Here is a 23535-nt window from a genome sequence, read left to right on the forward strand (position 1 = left end):
CAGAAGCCCTGGCAGAGGGAACGGGAAATAGACAATGTGTGGGAGGCTGAGGAAGGGGGGACACTGAGCCACAATGATGGGTTATTATATACTTTTAAGCCGAATAATTTTTTCAGGTCAGTGATTTTGAATATAAAGATCTGTGGAAATAAGATAAATGGGACAGTTTATTTACATGTGAAAAGTATTATATAGCAATCCAGACCTCAAAGTGCTCTCACACGTTTTCTCATTTGGTCCTTCCCACGGCCCCACAGGGAGGCAGGGCGGGCAGATCTTCCTTGATGTTCAGAGATTTAAACGACTTACTTGTTTGGAGCACTTTCTAGCATTATTATCTTCACTTGATTAATACATTCAAAACACATGCACAGTTGAAAGGGAAAACACAGGTGTTTTCATAGCTTCTGTCCTGTCTTGGGTATGAAACAATGCAAGTTTGGGAAGTTTGCTAAATACTACTTCATTTATTTCACTATTGCTAAGGGCAGAGAAGGTGCTTTTAGAACATCCCTCCACAAATTAGTTAATCTCCATAAGGCCTCAGTTTCTTCTCAAGAAGGGATTAAAATAGTCCTAACATCACAAAAGAGAAAATCCATGCCAAACACCTACCACAGGGCTGGGCACATCCTAGGTACTCGGTAACCATCATGCTGTATGGACCCATTTCGTAAGATTTATAAGTGTGTGAGATTATGTTTACTTCTCCCAGGTACAACAAAAATTTAGAAGAAGCTAAAAGAATTGGAATAAAGAAAGCTATTACAGCCAACATTTCTATAGGTGTCGCCTTCCTGCTGATCTATGCATCCTATGCTCTGGCATTCTGGTATGGGACCTCCTTGGTCCTCGCAAATGAATATTCTATTGGACAAGTACTCACTGTAAGTGCTGTTATGTTATGAAATGAATTACTATTGAAATGCCTGTAAAATGGAGTGATGTTGGCTTGACTGTTGGCAAATATGTTTTTGAAGAATTACTGAATAATGCAGAGACTACTGCACAAGAGCATGGGATTTGATATCGGGCCAGCTTGATTCAAATTCCAGCTGTGCCACTTACTAGCTGTATAATTTGGGTCAGCCACCTTTGAAGCCTACGTTACCTCTTCTGCCAAATGGAAATGACAGGAATGAGGTATCATAACTTTTTTGTGTTGTTGGAAAGACTGATGGAGAAAGTGAATATAGAATCACTTAGCAAAATTCCTTCCTATGTACATTGCTGTGTAATATAATTACTGTGTGATTTGGGAAGAAATGAATGATGATGTTAGTTTTCTTTAAGCACTGAAGAGAAAGTCAAGTCTACCAGTAAGAAACTGATTTGGGCAAAATGAAAAAACAAACAAACAAACAAACAAACAAACCCCAAAACCTCTTCATTAGACCTCAAAGAGAACACCATCTGGTGGAGAGAGAAAAGGCTTAATCTGATAAAGAATGTGTGCTTTATAATTTACAAAATATTTTCATATATGCTGTTTCATTTGATATGACAACGTAAGGTTGCCTGGTAGGGAAAACAGACTGTTGCTTATTCTTGCAAATAAAGAAACTGAAGCCCAGAGACCCTAAGAAAATTGCCTGAAGACACACAGCCAGTTGGTGCTTAATCTAGAATTCGGACCTTGGGCTCCTGACTCTCATAATAGGATTTGTTTCCACTACATCTTAATGATGACCTATACCAAAACTCTTGGCCATTGAAGAAGTATAAAAATATTCTATTCTAGTCTAGTTTTACAATAGAATTTATTGTTTCACTGAGCAAGTTAGACTAATTCAGCATTCTAAACAGAAAAGTACATCAACTTTTAAAATACTTTCAACACCCAGTATTCATACATTGCCTTACCATTTAAAAATTAATTAGCTATATCAGAAGAAGAAAGAAGAAATAGGAAAAAAATTGTAGTAAACACTAAGTAACTTGATGGTTTTCCTTCCTCTTCCTCAGGTCTTCTTTTCTGTATTAATTGGGGCTTTTAGTGTTGGACAGGCATCTCCCAGCATTGAAGCATTTGCAAACGCAAGAGGCGCGGCTTACGAAATCTTCAAGATAATTGATAACGTAAGTCTGGGCTAGCCATTCATCTGGCTGTCTGAAAATGTCAGTTTCTTTATCACTTTCTCCAACTCTCCACAGATGTCACTAAAAGAAGTTATTATAACCTAATAATCTCCTGAAATTTTATTCTGTTTAGAAACCAAGCATTGACAGCTATTCGAATAATGGGCACAAACCAGACAACATTAAGGGAAATTTGGAATTCAGAAATGTGCACTTCAGTTACCCATCTCGACGTGAAGTTAAGGTACGATGATAAATAATTAATCAGTGATGCAGCAATGTATTGGATGAAGAGTTTCTGATACTTTTCTTTAGAGATTGTAAAAAAAAAAGTGTATTTAAACCGAGTTTTGAATTGAACTGTCAGTTCATAGTCTCAATATCCGTGTATTGCCTTTAAGTTTATTTCTCATTCATCCTGCTAGATCTTGAAGGGCCTCAGCTTGCAGGTTCAGAGTGGGCAGACGGTGGCCCTGGTTGGGAACAGCGGCTGTGGGAAAAGCACCACGGTCCAGCTGTTGCAGAGGCTCTATGACCCCACGGAGGGCGTGGTAAGATGACTCTTGCTGAATTAATGCCAAAGCACTGAGCAGTTACTGCTGCAGATTGTGAATCACGCATCTGCAGTATATGAATATCACACTTTTTGTTTCAGGTCAGTATTGATGGACAGGACATTAGGACCATCAATGTAAGGTATCTGCGGGAAATTATCGGTGTGGTGAGTCAGGAACCTGTGTTGTTTGCCACGACAATAGCTGAGAACATTCGCTATGGCCGTGAAAATGTCACCATGGATGAGATTAAGAAAGCCGTCAAGGAAGCCAACGCCTATGACTTTATCATGAAACTGCCTAATGTAAGTGCTTCTTGGTCTTTGTCCTGCTAGAGGATCAAAGAACCGAATGCTGGCCTGATGCCTAGGAAGTTAGGAAACTACTATAAATTGGAGGACCTCCTCAGAAGGGAAATAAAGATGACTTTGGATTTCAAAGCTCTAGTAGCATGGACTAGTAGTAGACATTTCTTTTTTTTAAATTAGGGTTGGCTATTGCTAAATTTTAAGGAACCAGTCCATACTGCCTGTGAAGCTTGGGTTTTTTATGGGATTACTTCCCATCTTAAAATCTGAGCTGAGATAGCTTATTCTGTTGCTTAATCCTCTCGGGTTTTCTGTGTTGTAGAAATTTGACACCCTGGTTGGAGAGAGAGGGGCCCAGCTGAGCGGTGGACAGAAACAGAGAATCGCCATTGCTCGGGCCCTGGTTCGCAACCCCAAGATCCTCCTGCTGGACGAGGCCACATCGGCGCTGGACACTGAGAGTGAAGCGGTGGTTCAGGTGGCTCTGGATAAGGTGTGTGAGCCTCAGTTCAAACTGAACTGATTTATAAGCATAATAAGAACATTCCATTGTTAATTCTAAATATTTTTTTTTTTTGAAGAGAAATGTCTTTGAGGGGAAGGTTGTATCTCGGTGGTAGAGTGCATGGTTAGCATGCACAAAGTCCTGGGTTCAATCCCCAGTACCTCCACCAAAAAAAACAAACGAACAAACAAACCTAATCCTTCCCCCAACCCCAAAAAAAGAAATTTCCAATTGCTTCAAAAGTGATTCTTGAAGCTGTTAAAAACATCAGGCCACTTTGGGTCTGTTTGTTTAACTTCTGTTTATTTCTCTGATTTTTTTTAGGTAGAGATGAGTAAACTTTCATTGAAAGACACTTGAAATTTTTTTTAAATTAAACAATGAGGAGTATAGGCTCAAATGGAAAGTGGTCTTCACTGTGATCTTGAAGACTTAGCCTCAGAGAAAACTCTGTTATTTAGGTTCTGTGAGGTTTTACCGTTGTCAAAAAGAGGAAAATTGAACATAACTACTGTCAACAAAAGGAAGGTGTACATTTTCTTTCCAAAATGTTAAATACCTATTGAAGACTCTGTGGGAAATGAGAAACCGCTTATCCCTGGGAGAGTAGCTGAGAGCTGACGGTGCTGGAAACTTACTGAGCCGTCAAATGTCCTTCACCATCAACAGTGTTTGACCTTCCTGGAATTCTTGAGTCTCTGCAGCTCATTCACCAAATTGGATTTGAGTGCCTGTGCTGTGCAGGGCACTGTGTGCTTGGTCTCTGGCGTATGATGGTAACCAGGCTGGCTCTGTGAGGACCAGCAATGAGGAAGCCTTTTCACTCACAAATGCCCTGAGTTGAAGTGTCACAGCAGAATTCAAAGATGAACTCATATTTGCCCCAACTCTTCCCTCTCTAACAACAAAATAATACTGTTTCTTTACACATCCCTGTAAGTTTGCTTAATGGGTTGCTGAGAGAGGAAAAAGCAGGTTACTAAAAACTTTGTGAACCAAAATAGAAAGAGATGGGATTGTAGCTGCTTTTTCTCTTTCACTTTGTTCATCTATAATTTCACATCTGTGTTTTCTTATTATTCTACAATGGCACTGTGTATTAAATTCTTATTTAAAAAGAACTTAGAAAGGTTTCGTTTAAAAATACTTTTTCTTCAGTGGTAGAGTGCGTGCTTAACATGCATGAGGTGCTGGGTTCAATCCCCAGTACCTCCATTAAAAAAAAAATTAAATAAATAAACCTAATTACTCCCCCCCCAAAATTTTTAATTAAAAAAAATAATTTTTTTTAAAATATAGGAAGAGAAAAGGAGAAAAAGGGAGAGGAAAACTACATATTCAGGTGTATATCCAAATATGTCATGGTAGTAGGTTCCTTTTTTTTACCTTTAAGCCATTTCACTTTAACCCATCATGAAGCTTATGAGAAAAATAGTCTGGTGTTTTAAGAGAATACCCACAGGTAGATGCTGAGTATTGTTCTACTCAGGCTTATGGCAAAAATGCCTCACAAGTATTTCAAAGGGATATATATGAAGACCTTCATACACCTAAAATTCTGAATTAAAATCTTCCAAACAAAAAAAATTAAAAAGAATAATAGGACTTAAAAATTTTTTTAATAAAAATACTTCTTTAGAATGCACATTTTGAGGGGGAGTTCCACATGCCCCGTTTTTCGAAAACATCAAAAGAATTGATCCATTGTCTTCTGTGCTTTCTAGTTTCTACCACCTAATTTTTCTGACATTTTTTTTCTTCTCAGATTTTCACTTCTCTATTTCATACTGATTCTGATACTTTTTTTTTTTTTTTTGCTGGTTTGTTTTGAGCATTTTATTGCTAGTTCCTGGAGAGAAAAATAGAGAGTAACAAACATTATAATCACATTGGAAAAGTCACAGAGGTTAAAGAACTCTCAGACAATTTCTGGGTTTTTTGCTCTGTTCTATATGAAACTAAAAATGAGATTGGGCATTTAAACATATTTGCATAGGTTTTCATATTAAGCACTTACTGTGTGTACGTCACAGTGCTTCATACGCATTATTGTATTTAGTCATCACAACTGCTCTAAGAAATGCACACTAATATTATCCCTGTTTTATACATGAATCAGTTGAGCCTCACACAGGGTAGAAGATTTGGGTAAAATACTTGACTGCGTAAATGGCAGAGCTAAGATTTGAGTTCCGATCAATGTAATGCTGACGTCTGTATAGGACGCTGTAATTCCCAGGACAGATGCTAGCTGGTACGCACCAGCGTGGTACGGCATGCTGCCCTGTGTCTGCTCAGGTTGGCCAATCCCTGGGATATAGGGTTTTTTGCTTTGTATAAGCCCCTAGTTATTACTATAAACTTAGGCTGATAGAGTTTAAATAAAATACTTAGAGGCTTGTGTAATACTAATATGTGACTATCATATTTGTTTTTATATTTATTATAATAAAAGATCATTTTAGATAAGCAACAAGTTCTGTGTAGCACAGGGAACTATATGCGATATCTTGTAGTAACTTATAATGAAAAAGAATATGAAAAGGAATATATGTATGTATGTATGTGTATGACTAAATGTAATGCTGTACACCAGAAATTGGCATAATACTATAAACTGACTATGCTTCAATAAAAAAAAAATACATCATTTTAAACCATTAACTGTATTTTCACTGAAGCCAGAGACTATAACTTTGACAATTTTACAATATTCAAGGCACTAGTATTCAGTAAATATAAACGGAATGAATGGGATGAATTTTTGCATATGATTGTTCATGTATTCAAAAACCAAATTGTTTTCTCTTTAGGCCAGAGAAGGTCGGACCACCATTGTGATAGCACATCGTTTGTCCACAGTCCGGAATGCTGACGTCATCGCTGGTTTTGATGATGGAGTCATTGTGGAGCAGGGAAATCACTACCAGCTAATGAAGGAGAAGGGCATTTACTTCAAACTCGTCACAATGCAGGTAGAGTCTAACTCTAGCATTTCCCTGAAGTATCTCAGGTATAAGCTGATTTTGCTGTGTTCAGTGCTATAAATAAATGTTACTTGACTTGATTGTCTTGAGAAGTGGGAAGAAATACGTGGGGGGATTCAGGATCAGACCAGTGTTGTAGATATTCTTTCTCTGGAAGGGAGGGAAAAAGAAAGAAGAATAATTAGAGAAAATTAAGGTTTAAAAGGTTTAAAAATGAGCTATTCGTGATAGGAGTCACTGACCACATGTGGCTATTGAGCATTAGGGTGGTTAATCAGAACTGAAGTGTTTGTAAGTAGAAAATACATACCAGATTCCAAAGACGTAGTGCAAAAAAAGTATGCAAAATATCTCAAAGCTTTTACACTAATTACATATTGAAATACTAACATCTTGGATACATTAGGTTAAATACAATATATAATTAAAACTGATTTTACCTCTCTTAGGGTTTTTTTTAAAAGAAATTTATTTATTTATGTATGTACGTATGTATGTATGTATGTATGTATGTATTTATTTATTTATTTATTTATTAACGGATGGACTGGGATTGAACCCAGGACCTCGTGCGTGCTAAGCATGCTCTCTACCTCTGAGCTATAGCCCCTACCCCTTCCCTTACATTTTTTAATGTGGCTACTGAAAAAATTTTAAGTGACAAATATGGCTTACAACATATTTCTGTTGATAGCACTGGTCCAAAGTAAATATGATAGAGCCAAAACCCCCATGAAAAGGAGATGACCAAGTAAGATACTTGGAACAGATGCTGTGTTGTTTCTGCCATATTCGGTGGGAATGCTTATTTAGTGGTTTTAATTTTCAAATATAAACACACCAAAAGAGGGCCATTTAACTTTATCCTTTCCTGTAGTTACTTAAATTGCCATTTTCCTTGCTATCTGATGTTCAGCGGCTAATTTTATTGATTAACTGAGCCTAATCAGCATATGCTTATTTCTTGTTTGTTTTAGACAAGAGGAAATGAAATTGAATTAGAAAATGCAGCTGATGGATCCAAAAGTGAAATGGATGCCTTGGACAGGTCTCCAGAAGATCTAGGATCCAGTCTAATAAGAAGAAAATCAACTCACAAGAGTATCCATGGACCACAAGGCCAAGACAGAAAGCTCAGTACAGAAGAGGCCTTGGTACAGAGAGGGTTGTAGAGTTGTCTTCACCAGTGGACTAGGGCTGGGGTCGAAGTGGGAACAAGACAGGGTTATCCAGAATCCTCCTGTCCTATCCCCTAATGTGTTCCACAAGCCCAAATCTCAACATTTTAGGCTCAAGTTAGAATTTGTGACTAAGAATATATAGGACAAGAATTTTAGAATTTATAATGTCAGGAGACTTATTATAATGGATCTTCGAATAAAAGCATTTCTGTTCTTTCATCCCTATTTAGAAATATTCTTGTCACATTCCAAATGTCAAGTCAGAGTTAAATGTTTATAGAAACATCATTTACTTCTTAAAAAATAAGAAAGTAACATAACAATCTGTCAGCACTTTTTAAAAAAAAACGCTAAATAACCATCAGTTGATAACCATCACTGGTGCACTAGAACCACATTCATTTAAAAATTTTTATGCATACACAGTAACTGTGCATCATTTAAATCTTAAAGTATCAATTCTTTTCCTAACTAGATTGTTGCAATGTTTTGTCTTCCAGGATGACAGTGTACCTCCAGTTTCCTTTTGGAGGATTCTGAAGCTAAATATAACTGAATGGCCTTATTTTGTGGTTGGTATATTTTGTGCCATTATAAATGGAGGCCTGCAACCAGCATTTTCAGTAATATTTTCAAGGATTATAGGGGTGAGTGTTTATGTCCATTTTGGGGGTTTGCTTGTGAGTCCGGACTGAAGAATGAACTGTTTGTATTTGTGACTCTATACAAAAGCCGCAAAACACAACATGCTCCTTCGTATGAACTAAGCAACTTGAGAGTGTAGGACTAGAAGTCTGGTTTGTGATAGGAAAGCTAATTTTTTCAAAGCTGCCTTTGTTGGTTTCTATCCTAGGGCCCTGGGGACCAGATCCCTAAAAAATTGTCCATGAAACTGACTAGGTAGCTGTCACCTGCCTGCCATCATTGGGCTCTGAGTCAGCCTCAGGAACTGTCCTATGACTAGTGTGCATAGAGTTCCTTGTATGTTGGTCAGACTGGCTCTAGAGCTATTCTCTGACACACGCGCTTGTCAGGACATGAGCAGGCTGAGCCTGCGACCTCTGAGAGATGTCTGCCCCACGTGTTTAGATGAAAACAAATGGGACAACTTCGGAAAGCTCAAGGTTGACATATGCTGGGTGCACCCGCTTTTTGTGATGGCATTTCCAACAGTAAAGTTACAGTCCATGCAGGAGTGCTGTCTGCTCAGTGGCAGATGTTCAAACAGTGAGCTGAGGTCACCCTTGCCATGACTGCTGGAAACATCATGGAGAAAGAGATGGATCACTCTGCAAAACATAGACCAAACACTAACTTTTGATTATACCAAGAGATACATAAATATTCAGGTCCACTCATGCATGGCTAACTTATTCCAGGTTGACATTCACATGTTTAATATAGGCATTCAAAAAATCTCTCTTCGATGTCTGCTTTGTGCCAGGTACTGTTCTAGGTGCTGAAACAGTACCAAGAGGAAGATGAAGTGTCTGATTACCTGGAGCATGTGTTCTAGGACAGGGGTTAGCAAACCTTGCCTATAAAGGGTAAGAGTATAACTGTTTCAGACTCTGCAGGTCACATGGTCTCTGTTGCAAATACTCTACTTTGCCCTTGTAGTGCAGAAGTAACCGTTCAGGAACAAATGAACATGGTTGTGTTCCATTGAAACTTTATGGAAACACTTGGCTAGTGGCCCATAGCCACCGTCGATTGGCTGTGGCCAGTCCCTGTTCTAACATTTGTCTTGCAGGCAGAGAGGTAGACAATGGCATCATCAGAATTAAAAAGGAAGTAGTTGGGTCAGTTAGGAATAGGTTTAGCTGTGTACAACAAAAATTTAATGGATTTTATGTTTTCCTCATTCCTAATAATAAGCAGTTGGTCAAGGGCTGGCACATTAGCTCCTAGATATTGGGTAGGCAGCCAGTTCTCTGCCTCGTTGAAGGTTTGTAACAGAGTTTAGGGTTGTGGGCTCTGAGTTAGTTTGCTTGGGGTGTATTCCTGGGTCATCACTTGCTGACTGTGTTATCTTGAACAAGGTGATTTCTCTGTGCTCTAGTTTCCCTCCATGTAAAATGGTGATGATAATAAAACAAACCTCAGGAGGTAAAGATAAAAGAATAGAACACATGAATTTACTTATTAGAAAAATGTCTGGCACAGAGTAAGAGCTCACTGATTGTTAGCTGTTACTGTTGTTGGAATGACTGACTAATCAAGAAAAATTAATTGAACTTCTTCCAAAAGCAGTTTTCCTTTACAAAGGATTAAGGTGCCTGGATTGAATTAGGAATGTGGCTCTTGCAAGACTGATGTTGGTCGTCTGTGAAGGGAAATGTTAGTTTTCTTTCCCTGTGGAATGGCTTTCCCTGTGTTCTCAAACACAAGACATCCTATTAGCTCTTCTAACCAAGATCTGTGGTGCTCGGTCACCTGGCTGCGGTTCCCCACTGGCTCTCTAACTAGCCATCCTACAGAGAAGGCTGGCTCAGGGAACCTCCTTTCTTCAGAAAGGCCTGGGATGAATGAACCACCCCCGTCTCACTGGTGCACTAGAACCACATCAGCAGATGTGTCTCCAGACACCTTGGGACAGCTTGAAATGTCCAAATTGTAATGCAACAAATTGCCAGCCAGTGTTGTTTCCCATCAAAGAAACAAGTAAATATTTGTTCCTGTTTCTCCTCTACTGGGTGTGTGCTCGTGACAGTCATTACTCCACGAGGGAGTATGAGCAGAGAAAAGGCTCGATCGATTAATGGTGACAGACACATTCTTGGCCCCTGAAGAAGGCAGAATACATACTCCTTTCAGTCTGACCTTAGGGAAGCCAGCCTGACCTCCACATACTAAGTCTCTCTTGACCCTGAATGCTGTGCCAGATGGCAAATGGGTCAGACTTTGAGGTGTTTCTTTGGTGAATGAACTGAAAACACTTTAAATATTTTCTCAACAGGTTTTTACTAGAGACGAGGATCCTCAGACGAAACAACACAACAGTAACATGTTTTCGCTATTGTTTCTTATCCTTGGAATTATCTCTTTTATTACATTTTTCCTTCAGGTAAATGTCTACATTTTCACTTTTTTGTTGTTGTTGTGAGAAATGTATCATTATTCAACTGGGGAAATTTATTAGATATCTATGTAATTTGCTTTTTGTTAGAATTTCTCCTTTCTTCACTGGGCTATTAGCAGCCAAGTTTCTCTGACATTTTTAAAACAATGACATTTTGCTTTCTCTGGTTCTCTGGCTTATTGCTTCCTTCTCCCCATTCTCTCCTCCCCCAGCTGGAAATATTCATGAAGTCAGAGGGAACAGAGAGTGTTTGATCTAATATGATGTTTGGGAATTAAAGCTGGGGACAAAGAAATGGGATTTAGGGGATCCCTGGACGTAAGTTTGGATAAAAGTACTGACAGTCAATCTAAATACTCACAGGAATGTCTTCCAGTGTTCTAAAAGCAACCACAAAATCCCAAACCCCATAAACCAGTCATGCGGACTTTACAAATGTTTGAAGCATTTATCGTTCAACTTTTGCTAAAGGAGAAGGAACTCTTTTAATGATGGAGGAATGTCAGTCCTCAAACAAAAAATCTAGGAAACATTTGTAGAGTCAGATTTTACAGCTTGCAGATCATTTGGCTGAAATGAAATTGCATGGAATTAAGTGCGCTTAGAGCTTAGCATAGTGATGTAGTGTGGGCTTTGGTGTTAGACTTAGAATCAGGTATGATTTGCACCAGTTCCTGATTTTGTGGCCTTCGGCAAATAAGTAACTTAAACTGTCTACGCCTCAGTCTCCTCATTTGTAAACTAGGGATAATGGTGCCTAACTCTTGATGATCAAAAGAGAGAATATAACTAAGTTCCCAGGCCTATGTGAGGCAGTGGTAAACACAATCGCTTCTTAAATGAATGAATTATTTAGTTGTATGTAATTTTTAAGATAGATCTCTCTAACTTTTAAAAATTATATTACAGCAGACTATAGGGAATCTACACTTAGTAAAACGAAAAAAAATAAGAGAACTCTCCGTAGGTCCTTTATTTAACAGGTAGTAAGCATACATTCATATTTTGAATAAACAGAACACTTTTCTGGACATGACTGATGGAAAAGAAAACAGACTGGACTCTTTCGTTACTAAGTATTAAGTCTCTTTGGGGAATTTGATCGTACTAGAATAAATATGACCCTAGTTGCATACAAGATTGTCATACCACCTATTACTGCCATAGGAGTTGGAAGACGGTAAAGATTGCTGAGGGTGAAGTTGGTGAAGGAATTTGGAGGAAGGTAGGCTTTGAGGTGGAGATATGAATTGGTGACGCAAAGGCGATTGAAACCGTATCTTTGTAACGTGATGATGTTTGGGGAGTCTGGAGCCTGGCTTGCCTGGCAAACCAAGGTGTGAACAAAGACTATAAATCACAGAATCTCAGAAGTGTAGTGATAGCACAATGCCTAACAGTGACGTTAGAATGCCAGCTCTTCACTTAGAAATGTCAGGAGGGAGCCCAGTGTGGTAGCAAATCCCAGGCTGTGGCCTCTCATTCTGGTTAAAATTCTCTTAGATACAGATTCAGATCCCAGCTCTGCCACCTTAGAACCGTGGCCTCTGGCGACTTACCAGGCTCTCTAAACTTCCGTTGCTTCTGTAAAGTGGTGACTATAGGATTGTCATGAGGACTTACAGAGAGAATGTTTGTGACGTACTTGACAATGGCTAGTTCTTAACAAAAATAATGACAGCAGTATTCCCTTAGTGGGCAAGATAGTTCAGATTTCATTCAGTCTAATAGCAGAAATGTTAATCTGGTCATTTCTAAGTAAATGTAATCATTTTGGTAACTTCAGGCTTCAACTCAGTTAACCCAAGGTTTCTCTTTCTCCCCCTTCTCCCTGGACTGGTGTCTGTGTTAGAAGAGGGGTTCTATGACATTATCTCCCTGAGTGGAGGGCAGTGGTCTCTGCACATCCAGTGCCCCCCTGCTTCATGCTGATGACCACACTTCCTAATAAATCCCAGATCAGCTTGCCAGTGACTGGGAAGTGACAGTGTCTGTTTCAAAACTGGGCTCTTCCAGCTGTGCCAGCAGTGTGTCCACATTACGGTAACCATGACACACAGTCACCGAAACATAGCCAACTCTTGAAATCGGGCTTTCTGACTTTGTCTATTGTCCTGCTTTAGCAATGATCCCAAGTCCCCCTCCTTTTGTGTCATCAGTGGCTGGGTGTCTGACAAGTGTTTTCCCTTGTGGCTTGTTCTCATTTTTCATAGGGCTACACGTTTGGCAAAGCCGGAGAGATCCTTACCAAGCGGCTCCGATACATGGTTTTCAGGTCCATGTTGAGACAGGTATGTCTGTTGAGGGCTGTGCCTGGGATAGGCAGAGCTCCCCACTGCGCCGTGGTCTCAGGCAGTGGGGGTGCTGTCAGGTTACTTACAGCTCCCGTACTGATCTTCACTCAGAGAAGTGGCTGACCGCCCACCAGGGCAGGCTCAGAGCCCTTCGCTGGGTAGTCTGCTCTGGGTGGGCGCAAACGGAGTCTCCTGGGCAGATTCACCTCCAGCCTCTGCCCCAGCAGCTGTAGGCAGAGTAGGGGGAAGCCATCTTCAGTACCTCTCATCCCTTTCCTCTCCTTCTTTCCTTCTTTCCCCTGGGAAACCCAGGACACTTGGGTTTCTTCCTACCACGAAATACCATCTGTACTCTTTCTTTCCAGGGATCAAAACATCCCCATGACCCATTTCCTCGCTGCTCAGTTTCTTCTCTGGGACTAGACCTAATATACTAATGTACTAATTCAGGCTGCAGTCTTACTAGTTGATGTTGACTTAATAGAATGTCTCTCACATTTTACACCTTCCAAGCCCTAACAACAGACAGATGTGAATGTTTCCCTGAGGAAGGGCTGGAGAGGATTCTGGAAATGCAACCCAAAGCCGCCCAGTTCAAAGGGAAAACTTTCTTTAACAACTGTGCAGATTTTGTCTGTGACTTTCTTTGTTTCCATTTTAAAATCAGTAACCCAGTGATCCTCTGGAAGGATGCCTCAGACATGCCGGGGGTACATGAGTCCTGGCTGAGAAGCCTCTGTTGGCTATTTTGGGGTTTCTAGATGACAGTCATGTTTTCAGCTGTCATTCATTTTTCAATCCTTTCCCACTCCTACTACTGCCACTTGAAAAAAAAAGACATGTTTATGGGGATTGCTAACTTGTGACTGGCAGACCCAGGGCTGTATCCAGTGAGTGAGAGAACACTGTTTGATGGAGGGTCCTGCCTTAGGATTTTCAGTCAAACCCTATTTATAACTGAGATTCTATTTAGACTCAAGACTCGGTCCAGGGCCAGGTGCCCCATTATCCTACCAGCCCCCAGGCCAAGTCCTAGGTCCATTATACTTTGGAAGCTGAGCTAAAGGTTTGTGTAATGCCCCCTCCATAAATTATTAAGTCCAGCCATGTATATTAAGTGCCTTCTGCTTACAAGGCATAATACTAAGTATTGTAAAGCTTCAAACTTGAATGGTCCCTGTCTGCAAGGAAGTTACCTTCCAGTGGGGGTGGGGGGGTGGGTTTAAGCACTTAACAGTTTTGAAAAACAAATTGATACATACTATAATAAATTATAATACTTTAAAAAATATTTTGGGGAAAAGTGATAGATACTGCTTTAATTGCAAATCTCTAGTTCAGATAACTTCCTAGGACCATAGTTACTTTTGTAACAGATATAAAGTCATACTTCAGACTCACAATCATTTTAGTACCTGTGTATTTTAAAATGTTTAAGTTATTCATGATATTAGTAACTTTGCAGCATGATGCAGTAAATAAATTTTATTGGTGGATGCCAAAAAAAGATAAAATAAAATACAAATAAAAGTGTAAGACAAAGACAATCCTATTTTATGTTGAATGTTAAATTTTAATCTAGATTTCTTTTGTTGGGTTTTTTAAACCCAATTCATTTATTCTGCCCTGAACTACAGTTATCTGTTTATATGACTTCTTGATTTGGGTATCAAATAAGCATTTCATGCCTGATATTTCCAGAACTGAACTTTTGACTCTCTCTTACCCGTCACAGGGCTTACTCCTTACCTAGTTTCCCCTGTGTTGGCAAAGGGTCCCTCCATTCTACCTGTTGTTGGGGCTAAAAATCTTGGAGTCATCCTCAACTTCTCTTCTTTGTTTAATACTACAACAGCCTCCCAGCTGGTCTCACTGCCTCCCTCCCTATCCCAGTCCAGTAGGTTCATCTCCCAAGAGCCAGAATCATTCCTCTAACGTAAAAGTCCCATCACATCCCTCTGCCCGAAACCCTATGAAAGCTATGCATATATCTCAGGGTAAGATTTGGAATCTTCGCAGTTACCTAGAAGGTCACACACAGGAGAGATGAATTTAAGCAAACCTGATGCTGTCACTACAGTCTGAGCTGAGATCTCATAAGTAGGGCTTTAAAGATAATAAAATCATTTTCTGTGCCACAGGATGTGAGCTGGTTTGATGACCCTAAAAACACCACGGGAGCATTGACGACCAGGCTTGCAAATGACGCCGCTCAAGTTAAAGGGGTACTGACCACCTCCTTTCTGCTGCATTTGTCTTAATGGACCATTTTGAATTTCAGCATGAAACTAATTTTCTCCTTACAGTTAGTTCTCAGTATCATTAAGAAAATGTCAAACATTTAACCTACACAATTTATCACATGCCTTATGGCAAAAATGGTAACCATGTAAATATCATATACTGTATAGTGTATAGATAACTTACAAGCTTTGTTTTGTTATTTTTCCTTATTTGTACTATTAACAAAACACATGTGAAAGGATAATTAAGGAAAAGGAAGTATTTATCAGCATATCATGCCAGTCCAATCTGTTTGAATGCTTTGCTATTCCAAGGAAAATTGTAACTGCTACTGAAAAAAAGAATGTGTGTATTTGCTTTAAGAAAGTTTAGGGGCATTTAAGTTCAGAGGGGAGGAAAGGAAATCTATAAAAAAGACTGAAAGAAATGAAAAGAGCTTGAAAAAATGAAAACAAGAGTAGGGAAACAACTTTATCACACTATAAAACTTAAATTCTGCTACTACATGAATCTCTTTAGTTGATATAACTAGAAACTATTGAACCAGTGGGTTTTGATTTGTGATAAGGTAATCATTTCTTTAACGGCAGCTGTTTATGACAAAAATGTACAAGATGATATGGAATTTGGGGGGAAAAAAGAGCTTGTGATCTCTTTAACCTTATCAATCTTTCACTTTTAATCTTTCTGTAAGAGAGTGCTGTGATAACATTTCCTCTAACTAATGCATGGTGCTTCTGTAAAAATTTATTAGGTTATGAATTTGGAAGCACCCAGAAGGTTGTAAAATTGCAATATAAATCTTAGGGATTGTCGTTTTAATACAGATCTCTTTGCTTAAAGGAAACAAATCAATAAAATTTGAGTTTGAGGTTCAAAGTTGTACCGAATTGAACAGAACAGAATGTACACTGCATGAAATAACTTTGAACTTCCTAAAACAGAAAACAGCCATGCGCTTAGTAAATCATCATGGGATGTCAGATTGTCGTAAGTCCTGTAGGAAAAAATGGCAGTGGGACATTCTGGTAGGGGCTTGCCGGTTGTCAGGGAAGGAAGGCCTCAATCTCAGTGATACGGTGACATATGCAATGGGCCTTGAGGAAGGAAAGATGCCAGGCCTGTAGATGTCTAGAGTGACGCGTTCTAAACAGAAGGATCAGCAAGTGCAAAGGCCCTGAGGCTGGAGCATTTATTACCACAACCGTCACCCAAAACAGCAAGGAGGATAGTATGGATGGAATAAAATGAGTGAAAGGAAAGGTCCTAAGAGTTGAGATTAGTGTCATATCTGAAAGTATATGAGAAACCATTATAGGGTTTTGAACAGAGGAGGGACATGATCTGAAATTTTAAGGCAACTATGTGAGTAGGCTGAAGGGGTAAGGGGAGAGGCAGGGAGTCTGTTGCAGTATTCTAGAGGAAGGTAGGGAGTATTTTAGACTAGGATGTCCTCATGAAAGTGATAACAAGTAATCAGATTCTGGATATAATTTGAAGGTACAGCCAACAGGATTTGTTGGTTGGTTGAACAAGGTATGAGATATGAGAGGAAGAGGATTTAAAGATGACTTAAATTTTGGACCTGCACAATGGAAATAATGAAGTTGCTTTTAATGACACTGGGAAGCCTGTTGAAAGAGTTGTGTTTGGGACGATGCACACAGTAGATGTACCAGGTGGAGATGTCCAGACGGCAGGTGAATTTGCAAGTCTGAAGTTTAGCAGAGAAGTCTGGTCTGGAAATACGCATTTGGAGAGTTTTCGGTGCAGGTGTGGCTTTTAAAGCCCCAAGAGTGGAGGGGTGTGATGGGAACAAAAGCCTGATGGGAATGGGTTTAAGAGAGAGGAGGAAGGAACGAATCATTAAAGGACTCTCTGATAAATGAGGTGGAGAAATGGAGTCATAGGTTGGAGGAGGACGTAAAGTATCACTCCGTTTTATTTTTTTAATTTAAATTGGCATGAGAATCATTCAGTAAGCTTGGGGTAAATCCACTTTGCCAGCTCCCTGGAAGAGCCTTTCCTGATGATAGTGATCTCTGGGGACAAACCGTGTCCTGAAGTTTCCTCAATCCTGTATTCCCTGGCTGAAGTTTGCTGCCGTAACTCAAGTGAACTGTGCGCAGAGACCTTGTGTGTGCTGAGCAATTTTCAAAGACACATACATCCCACATCCCATTTAGTGTGCAGGGCACGTCCTGGACAAAACACTTAACTCGGTTCCTTGCATCCAAACTCTGAGCAGATGCAGTCTGATATCTGTGTCGACAGTCAGGCCTTCTTAAATTCCTCGGGGGTTATGCCTGCCTTAGGCCACAGTGCTGTCCTGTAGTTGTAAAACTGGTGCCCAGGCCTTCTGCTCTGCAGTGTTGTCTGTGAGGCCCTTGGCTGCATCCAGGAACTCCACTCTCCCTAACTACCTGTTGGTGTCCACCATCTGCTTCACATCTCTTTCCTCAGGCATCTCAAGTGCCCACTTTCGTGGCCTCAGTAGCACAGACACCTGCACACTCTGGGTGAGCCACTCTGGGTCATAACTGTTCTCCAGAACTTAGAACAGGGGCTCAAAAAGAGAGACCAGGGAAGAAGCAAGCAGAGGGTGAGCACCACCGGAACCAGGAAAGCCCAGTGTAGCTGTTACCAGAAAAGAGCTAAGAGAGAACAGTTGAATCCCCTTTATGCCACCAGCTGACCTGTTTATGGTAGTGGATACATGTGTGCATGTAACGTATACATATACATATACACATACGCACCTCTGTATACATATATACACACATGTATATTACACAGTAGGAAGTAATGTGAATTTTTTATGTATATAAAATTATCTGAAGCAAGTGGTGCTGTCAAAAATCATCACCACCTAAAATGAGGCTAACTCAAGTTGTGTGTTAAATTTTTTTCATAGTTTCACAGTGAAATGTTTTCTCAGATGTATTTTGTGAGTAAGTAGTTTAATCCTGCTAATCATAAATCAGAAGAAAATAGAGCTCAATGTTTTGCCTATGAAATGGGAGGCTTTTAATTTCATTTTATTTTGGTTTAAGGATTAGAATTCTGAGAAAAAAGCAAATGAGAGCCACATAGAAGTCAGAAGCAACTATGTATTTTAAAATTTTTTCTTTAAGTTTTTTTTTTCCTGGGAGAAGATAGTTATGGGAAAGATGAAGTTAAATGTTCCTAATTTCAAAAAGAGATTCAGGAAATATGCTTGTTTAAAAATTGGATTTCAACCGATATGCTTGTGCTTTGGGGAGGAAATAAATAGCAGAAGAGGGGAAGGTGGAGAGAAAGATGAGTGGGAGAGGAGGTGATACAGGTATGTGCTAGCACAGTGGGCTGTAGAGACTGCGAGGAGAGTCTTAGTAGGTTTCCGGTGTTAAGCAAGTTTGTCTTACCTTCCTTCACCCTTGGGCTCTGGTGTTGGAGTGTTACCTATTCTCAGCCTTACTTTTTTTTTAAATGGAAGTACTGGAGATTGAACTCAGGACCTCCTGCATGCTTAACTTGCACCCTACCACTGAGCTCTACCCCCCACCCCCTAGCCTTACTGTTGAAATGAAAATTATCTGGGTACTACTAATTCATGCCCTCCCATGGAGCACTCTAGAGATTCCTTTTCCATCTGAGAAATGGATGTAAGATACTGTTAGTCTTTAGAATAAAGAATGGTGACCAGTGCTATGTCACCTGAAGTGCTAAATCACCTTAAGCCAAGGGACTTACTTTACCCCCTGCTTAAGATTCTGGATCTTTTAGAACATCTTACATGTACATTAAAGAATTAATTTGTCATCTTTGACCCATTTTACCTATTTCTGCAGTCTTAGCTACTATCCGAAGCTGAACATTTATATGCCTGAAAGCTTAAGTCCCGGGTAATTTCTCTGCTATGAACTTGGAGGATGTTCTGAGTACTCTGAATCGGTTGCTGTGGGAAATGAGTTCTGAATAGGACTTGTAAATGCTGAGAACAGGAATAATCTCCCTCATCCCTGTGCCACAGGCTCTCTTCAGGTTGTAATCTTTGACCTTCAAATTGAAAATGAGCAAATACAGAGAGCTGGCTTTGAAGGCCCCTCCACTCTTGAACTTGCACCAAGTTTAGCTAAGCATCCTGTTATTAGAAGCTCAGTGACTGCCTCAAACAAAAATAAATGCTCTGTTATTTAGGCTGTTTCTTTCAACCCTGGTGCAATTCCCTGGTATGGAATTTAATGTACAGGGGCTACTGGTAGTCTTGTAGTACCCGTTTCCCCCAATTACTGGTGTGGTGTTTATAGCAACATCGGTGTTGAATGATTTCAGAGGGTTGATATTGAGTCAGGGGGCTTGTAAAGAATTCTGTCCAAAAATTCAGAGCTGACAGAAGCTTTAGTTATTCATCAGTGTACCTGCTTGTTTAGGGGTTGGGAAAAATTTGTCTGAAATCACAGAGGTGGCCGTTACCATTCTAGACTGTGCTCCATCATAATGTTTCCCTGAGACCAGCCCCACTCAGGCAGAGGAAATTTGGGGAGTGAAAAAAACATGGACCATTTTCAGAGAGAAGTAGATCCGGGAGCCAGAGCAGGAATTTGCAAAGGTTCAAGGGCCTGGGGTGTTTCCAGGGTAAAAGAGTGAAGTAGAGAGTAGTGGTCTGAATTGACTGTATATTTTGACTTTGGCTTTTGAGTTGGAAATAACTACATGCATCTGAAAGTCATGCTTCCAGCTCCCTCAGGCATACAGACAGAGGGTTCTGATGCCTGCTGAATATCCTAAATTAAATCCTGTAACTTTCAGCTCTGTATTTTTTCTAAACATAATAAGCATCTCTAATAGGCTAAGGTATATTTGGACATCCTTAATGATAAATATTAGGCTTAAATTATGGGTAGTGATGCATCTACCATTGGAAATTTCCAACATTCCTGATTTAATATAATTGTCAGACTGTTTTATCTTGCTGATTTGCAGAGCTTGCATTAGTGACCATGATATTGATTCATGAAGATTTTCTTGGTATTAAAAAATCAGATGAGGTAGAAATACATAATTGAACTTTGAATCATTGATCTTCTTTCTGTGTTTATTCTAAAGTCATGGAAATTCTCATTTTAGAAACCGAATACACTTACAAGTGAACTTTTACTTTTTATTTCTTAACTGAGAAGAGATTTTCATGAAGCTGAATTATAATCCTTAAGAAAATATAGAAACACAGATTTCAAAGATGATAAATGTCTGTCTGAACATGTTTTGTTTGTTTGTTTTACAGGCTATAGGTTCCAGACTTGCTGTAATTACCCAGAATGTCGCAAATCTTGGGACAGGCATTATTATATCCTTAATCTATGGCTGGCAATTAACACTTTTACTCTTAGCAATTGTGCCCATCATTGCAATAGCAGGAGTTATTGAAATGAAAATGCTGTCTGGACAAGCACTGAAAGATAAAAAAGAACTAGAAGGTGCCGGGAAGGTGAGTCAAAAGGAATATAGTTGCTGAGCTAAATAGAGTAAAATATTATACTCAGTGTTGGTCTGTTACTCAACGACTACCACCTGTGCTCCAAGAATGTTTTTATAATTTTTCTTCAAAGCAGTCTTACTTGACACTTGCTTCCTCAAAGCAGATTGGAAACTGATGAAAAGTAGCAAACCAAATTCTTAGACCCTCAGACTGACAACAAATTTTATCAGGCTTTTCTGGTTTCTAGCTTCCCACTCTTCTCCCTGCCTCTCTCCTTCCCCACCCCTCCTTTCCTCACTCCCACTTTCTCTGGAGCAAGCAGAAATCCATTGCTTTCTTGAGGAAAGTAGGCTCATTCAATTATATAGGGGCGGGGAGATTAGAAAATGGGAAAGTCTTAAAGATATTTTTTCTATCTGGCTAAAATTATTTTTAAATTTCATTTTATATATGTATTTTTTATTGAAGTGGAGTCAGTTTACAATGTTGTATTAATTTCTGGTGTGCAGCATACTAATTCAATTATACATATGTGTATATATATATATATATTCCTTTTCAGATCCTTTTTCATTATAGGCTATTAGATGATACTGAATATAGTGCCCTGTGCTGTACAGTAGGGTAGCTTAAATTATTATCATTCTTTCCTTTTTGTTATGCCTCCTCCCTTCATCTTATTTCTGTTTACTCTTACCCTAATACTAGTTTGTTTGTTTGTTTGCTTGTTTGGCTGCATACTTGTCTATTTGTGATTTTTCTGGTTGTGTTTTCAACAAATGCCTATATGGCATTTGCAGTGTTTTCCTGAACAAACGCTTTACTTCTCAGAGGGACCCTAAGAGGTAGGTTCTATTATTAGCTGCTTTTTCAGGTGAGGCTGAGGCACAGGCAGGTCAGACCCCTGGTGCCTTAGAGCTGATAAGTCTCAGAGCCAGGATTCAAAGCCAGACGGTCGTGCTCCAAAGTTGTGCCTCTGTTAAGAATAAGAAACGAAGAGATCTACTGATGGCTGGATGTAATCTGACACCAGGTGATCTGTATCATTGCAGAGATGAGCAGTCAGAGCAGGACTGACCCCAAGAGTGGGCCAGCCATCTAGGATAGGGGTACGTCTATCAGGGGATCCTCTATGGCTCCCAAGAGTCAGGGCAGGGACCCAGGCAGTCACAGTGGCTCAGGTTCTGAGATACTTTGTCTCTGGGCCAGGCTCTTCACCAGTAAGGATGAGGAAGGGATCCTGCAGGTTGGTCACCACTAACACTTTGTCCTCCACCTCCCTGCTGTCTCCTCAGGCTTTCACCCTGTGTCCCTGGGATTCCTTCAGGAAATCCCTTTGGACCAGCTTTAGTGCTTCTCAGCGATTGTCTGTGGGGGAAAGATCTCACGTGATGTTTCCCGTCAGGCTATCAGAAGCCCTCTCCTGAGGGTCAGCAGCATGTGGCTGGCCCCCAGGCATCCAGCTGTGGTCCAGTCCAGGTAACACGGGCCCTTGTCAGGAAATCCATCCTGTGATGAGTCCCTTCATTTAATCCTGTACTTGTTGATTTTCCCCCTATGCTGTTGACTCTTCATCTGAGGAGAAGATGGAAAAATCTAGCACGAAGTGCATATAAAAAGGAGACATATTACTATTTGACAGTGTCTTCATTTACTGACGTGTTCAGAATGTCCCAGAAAGGAGTCTTAGGTTGTTTGTAGGAAGATGATGATCGATCTTAAGACAGCATGGATCTTAACCACAGGCTAATGTCTTGGTAGGGTGCCTCAGATTCAGAGTCTGATTTCTGCCCCTACGGGCAAGGGAAGAGGTGCAGATGGAAAAGGGTATGTGTGAATATAGCAGCTCTTCTTGGTAATGGTCGGTGGTGGGATAAATGCTCTGATTCAGTGGTGATTCATGAGAAGGGCAGAAGCAGGTAGGGAAAGCAGTGGTGACTGCTCATGAAATAAAAATCAGCTCCCATCTGATCAGCATTGTCAGGTTACCATTTATTGAGTATTTATTATATATCAGGCATCTTGCTAAGACCTCTACATACATTACATCATTTGACACTCTCAATAACCCTTTTGAATGATCCCATTAGGTAATGAAACCCAAGGTTCAGAGAAATCAGGTAACTTGCCCAAAGTCACACAGCAACAGTCTAACTGATCTCCCTGCATTCACTCCTGTTCTTGTCTACCTGCTTTCTGCATTTCTCTTGCAGAAGCCTCACTCATCTCTTACAGACAGAAATAAGATCGTGCTAACCCCAAAACCTCTAGGGGCTTCTGATCACACTTAGAATAAAATCAGCCCTTTACCCTGAATTATAAAACTCTGCAAGACCCAGCCTCTGGAGGCTTCTCTGACCCTCTTTCATGCACTGCTGTCTCCGTCGCCCACCCTACTCTGGCCTTGTGGACCTTCTCCCAGTTCCTAGCACACTCCAAGCTGGTTCTCTCTGAGCGTCCCAAGGCTGCCTCCTTTACAGGATTCACATCTCAGAATGTCTCTTCAGAGAGGTCTTTCCTGACACTTGAATTAATTCCCGACATTTCTCAGCATGTTATGTTTCTTTCCTATTTGTTGGTTAATGGTCTGTCTTCCTTACTACAATGGGGACCAGGCATATCTGTTGGTTCGCCCTTAAAGGGACAGAGCAAGCCCAGGATTCCAGAGCAGGATGTTGTGATGTCTGGCTGTATCCTGACTGTGTGATGTCATCACCTCTACCCTGTCCGCAATCTGTGCTCCGGCTTCTGTCACATTGCTTTGACCAAGGAACATTTTTATAGAATAGATGCTTTTGCCTCTCAAAAATAAAAGCTGTAATCAAACTTCAGTTTATTTG

The 23535-nt window shown here is 40.1% G+C and overlaps 1 protein-coding gene across 1 annotated transcript in view; it reads left to right on the plus strand.

The window, feature by feature from the left end:
* ABCB1 (ATP binding cassette subfamily B member 1) overlaps positions 1-23535 on the plus strand; it is an 87331-nt gene that overhangs the window by 46479 nt on the left and 17317 nt on the right. The window contains exons 9-21 of the mRNA XM_015245745.3: positions 716-887; positions 1966-2079; positions 2213-2323; positions 2505-2630; positions 2735-2938; positions 3264-3434; positions 6260-6421; positions 7411-7587; positions 8115-8261; positions 10574-10681; positions 12910-12987; positions 15132-15215; positions 20501-20704. Coding sequence (XP_015101231.2) covers positions 716-887; positions 1966-2079; positions 2213-2323; positions 2505-2630; positions 2735-2938; positions 3264-3434; positions 6260-6421; positions 7411-7587; positions 8115-8261; positions 10574-10681; positions 12910-12987; positions 15132-15215; positions 20501-20704 — 1858 coding nt within the window. The remainder of the gene's footprint in view (positions 1-715; positions 888-1965; positions 2080-2212; positions 2324-2504; positions 2631-2734; positions 2939-3263; positions 3435-6259; positions 6422-7410; positions 7588-8114; positions 8262-10573; positions 10682-12909; positions 12988-15131; positions 15216-20500; positions 20705-23535) is intronic.

Source organism: Vicugna pacos, chromosome 7 (genome assembly GCF_048564905.1).
Source record: "Vicugna pacos chromosome 7, VicPac4, whole genome shotgun sequence".
Classification (NCBI taxonomy): Eukaryota; Metazoa; Chordata; class Mammalia; order Artiodactyla; family Camelidae; genus Vicugna; species Vicugna pacos.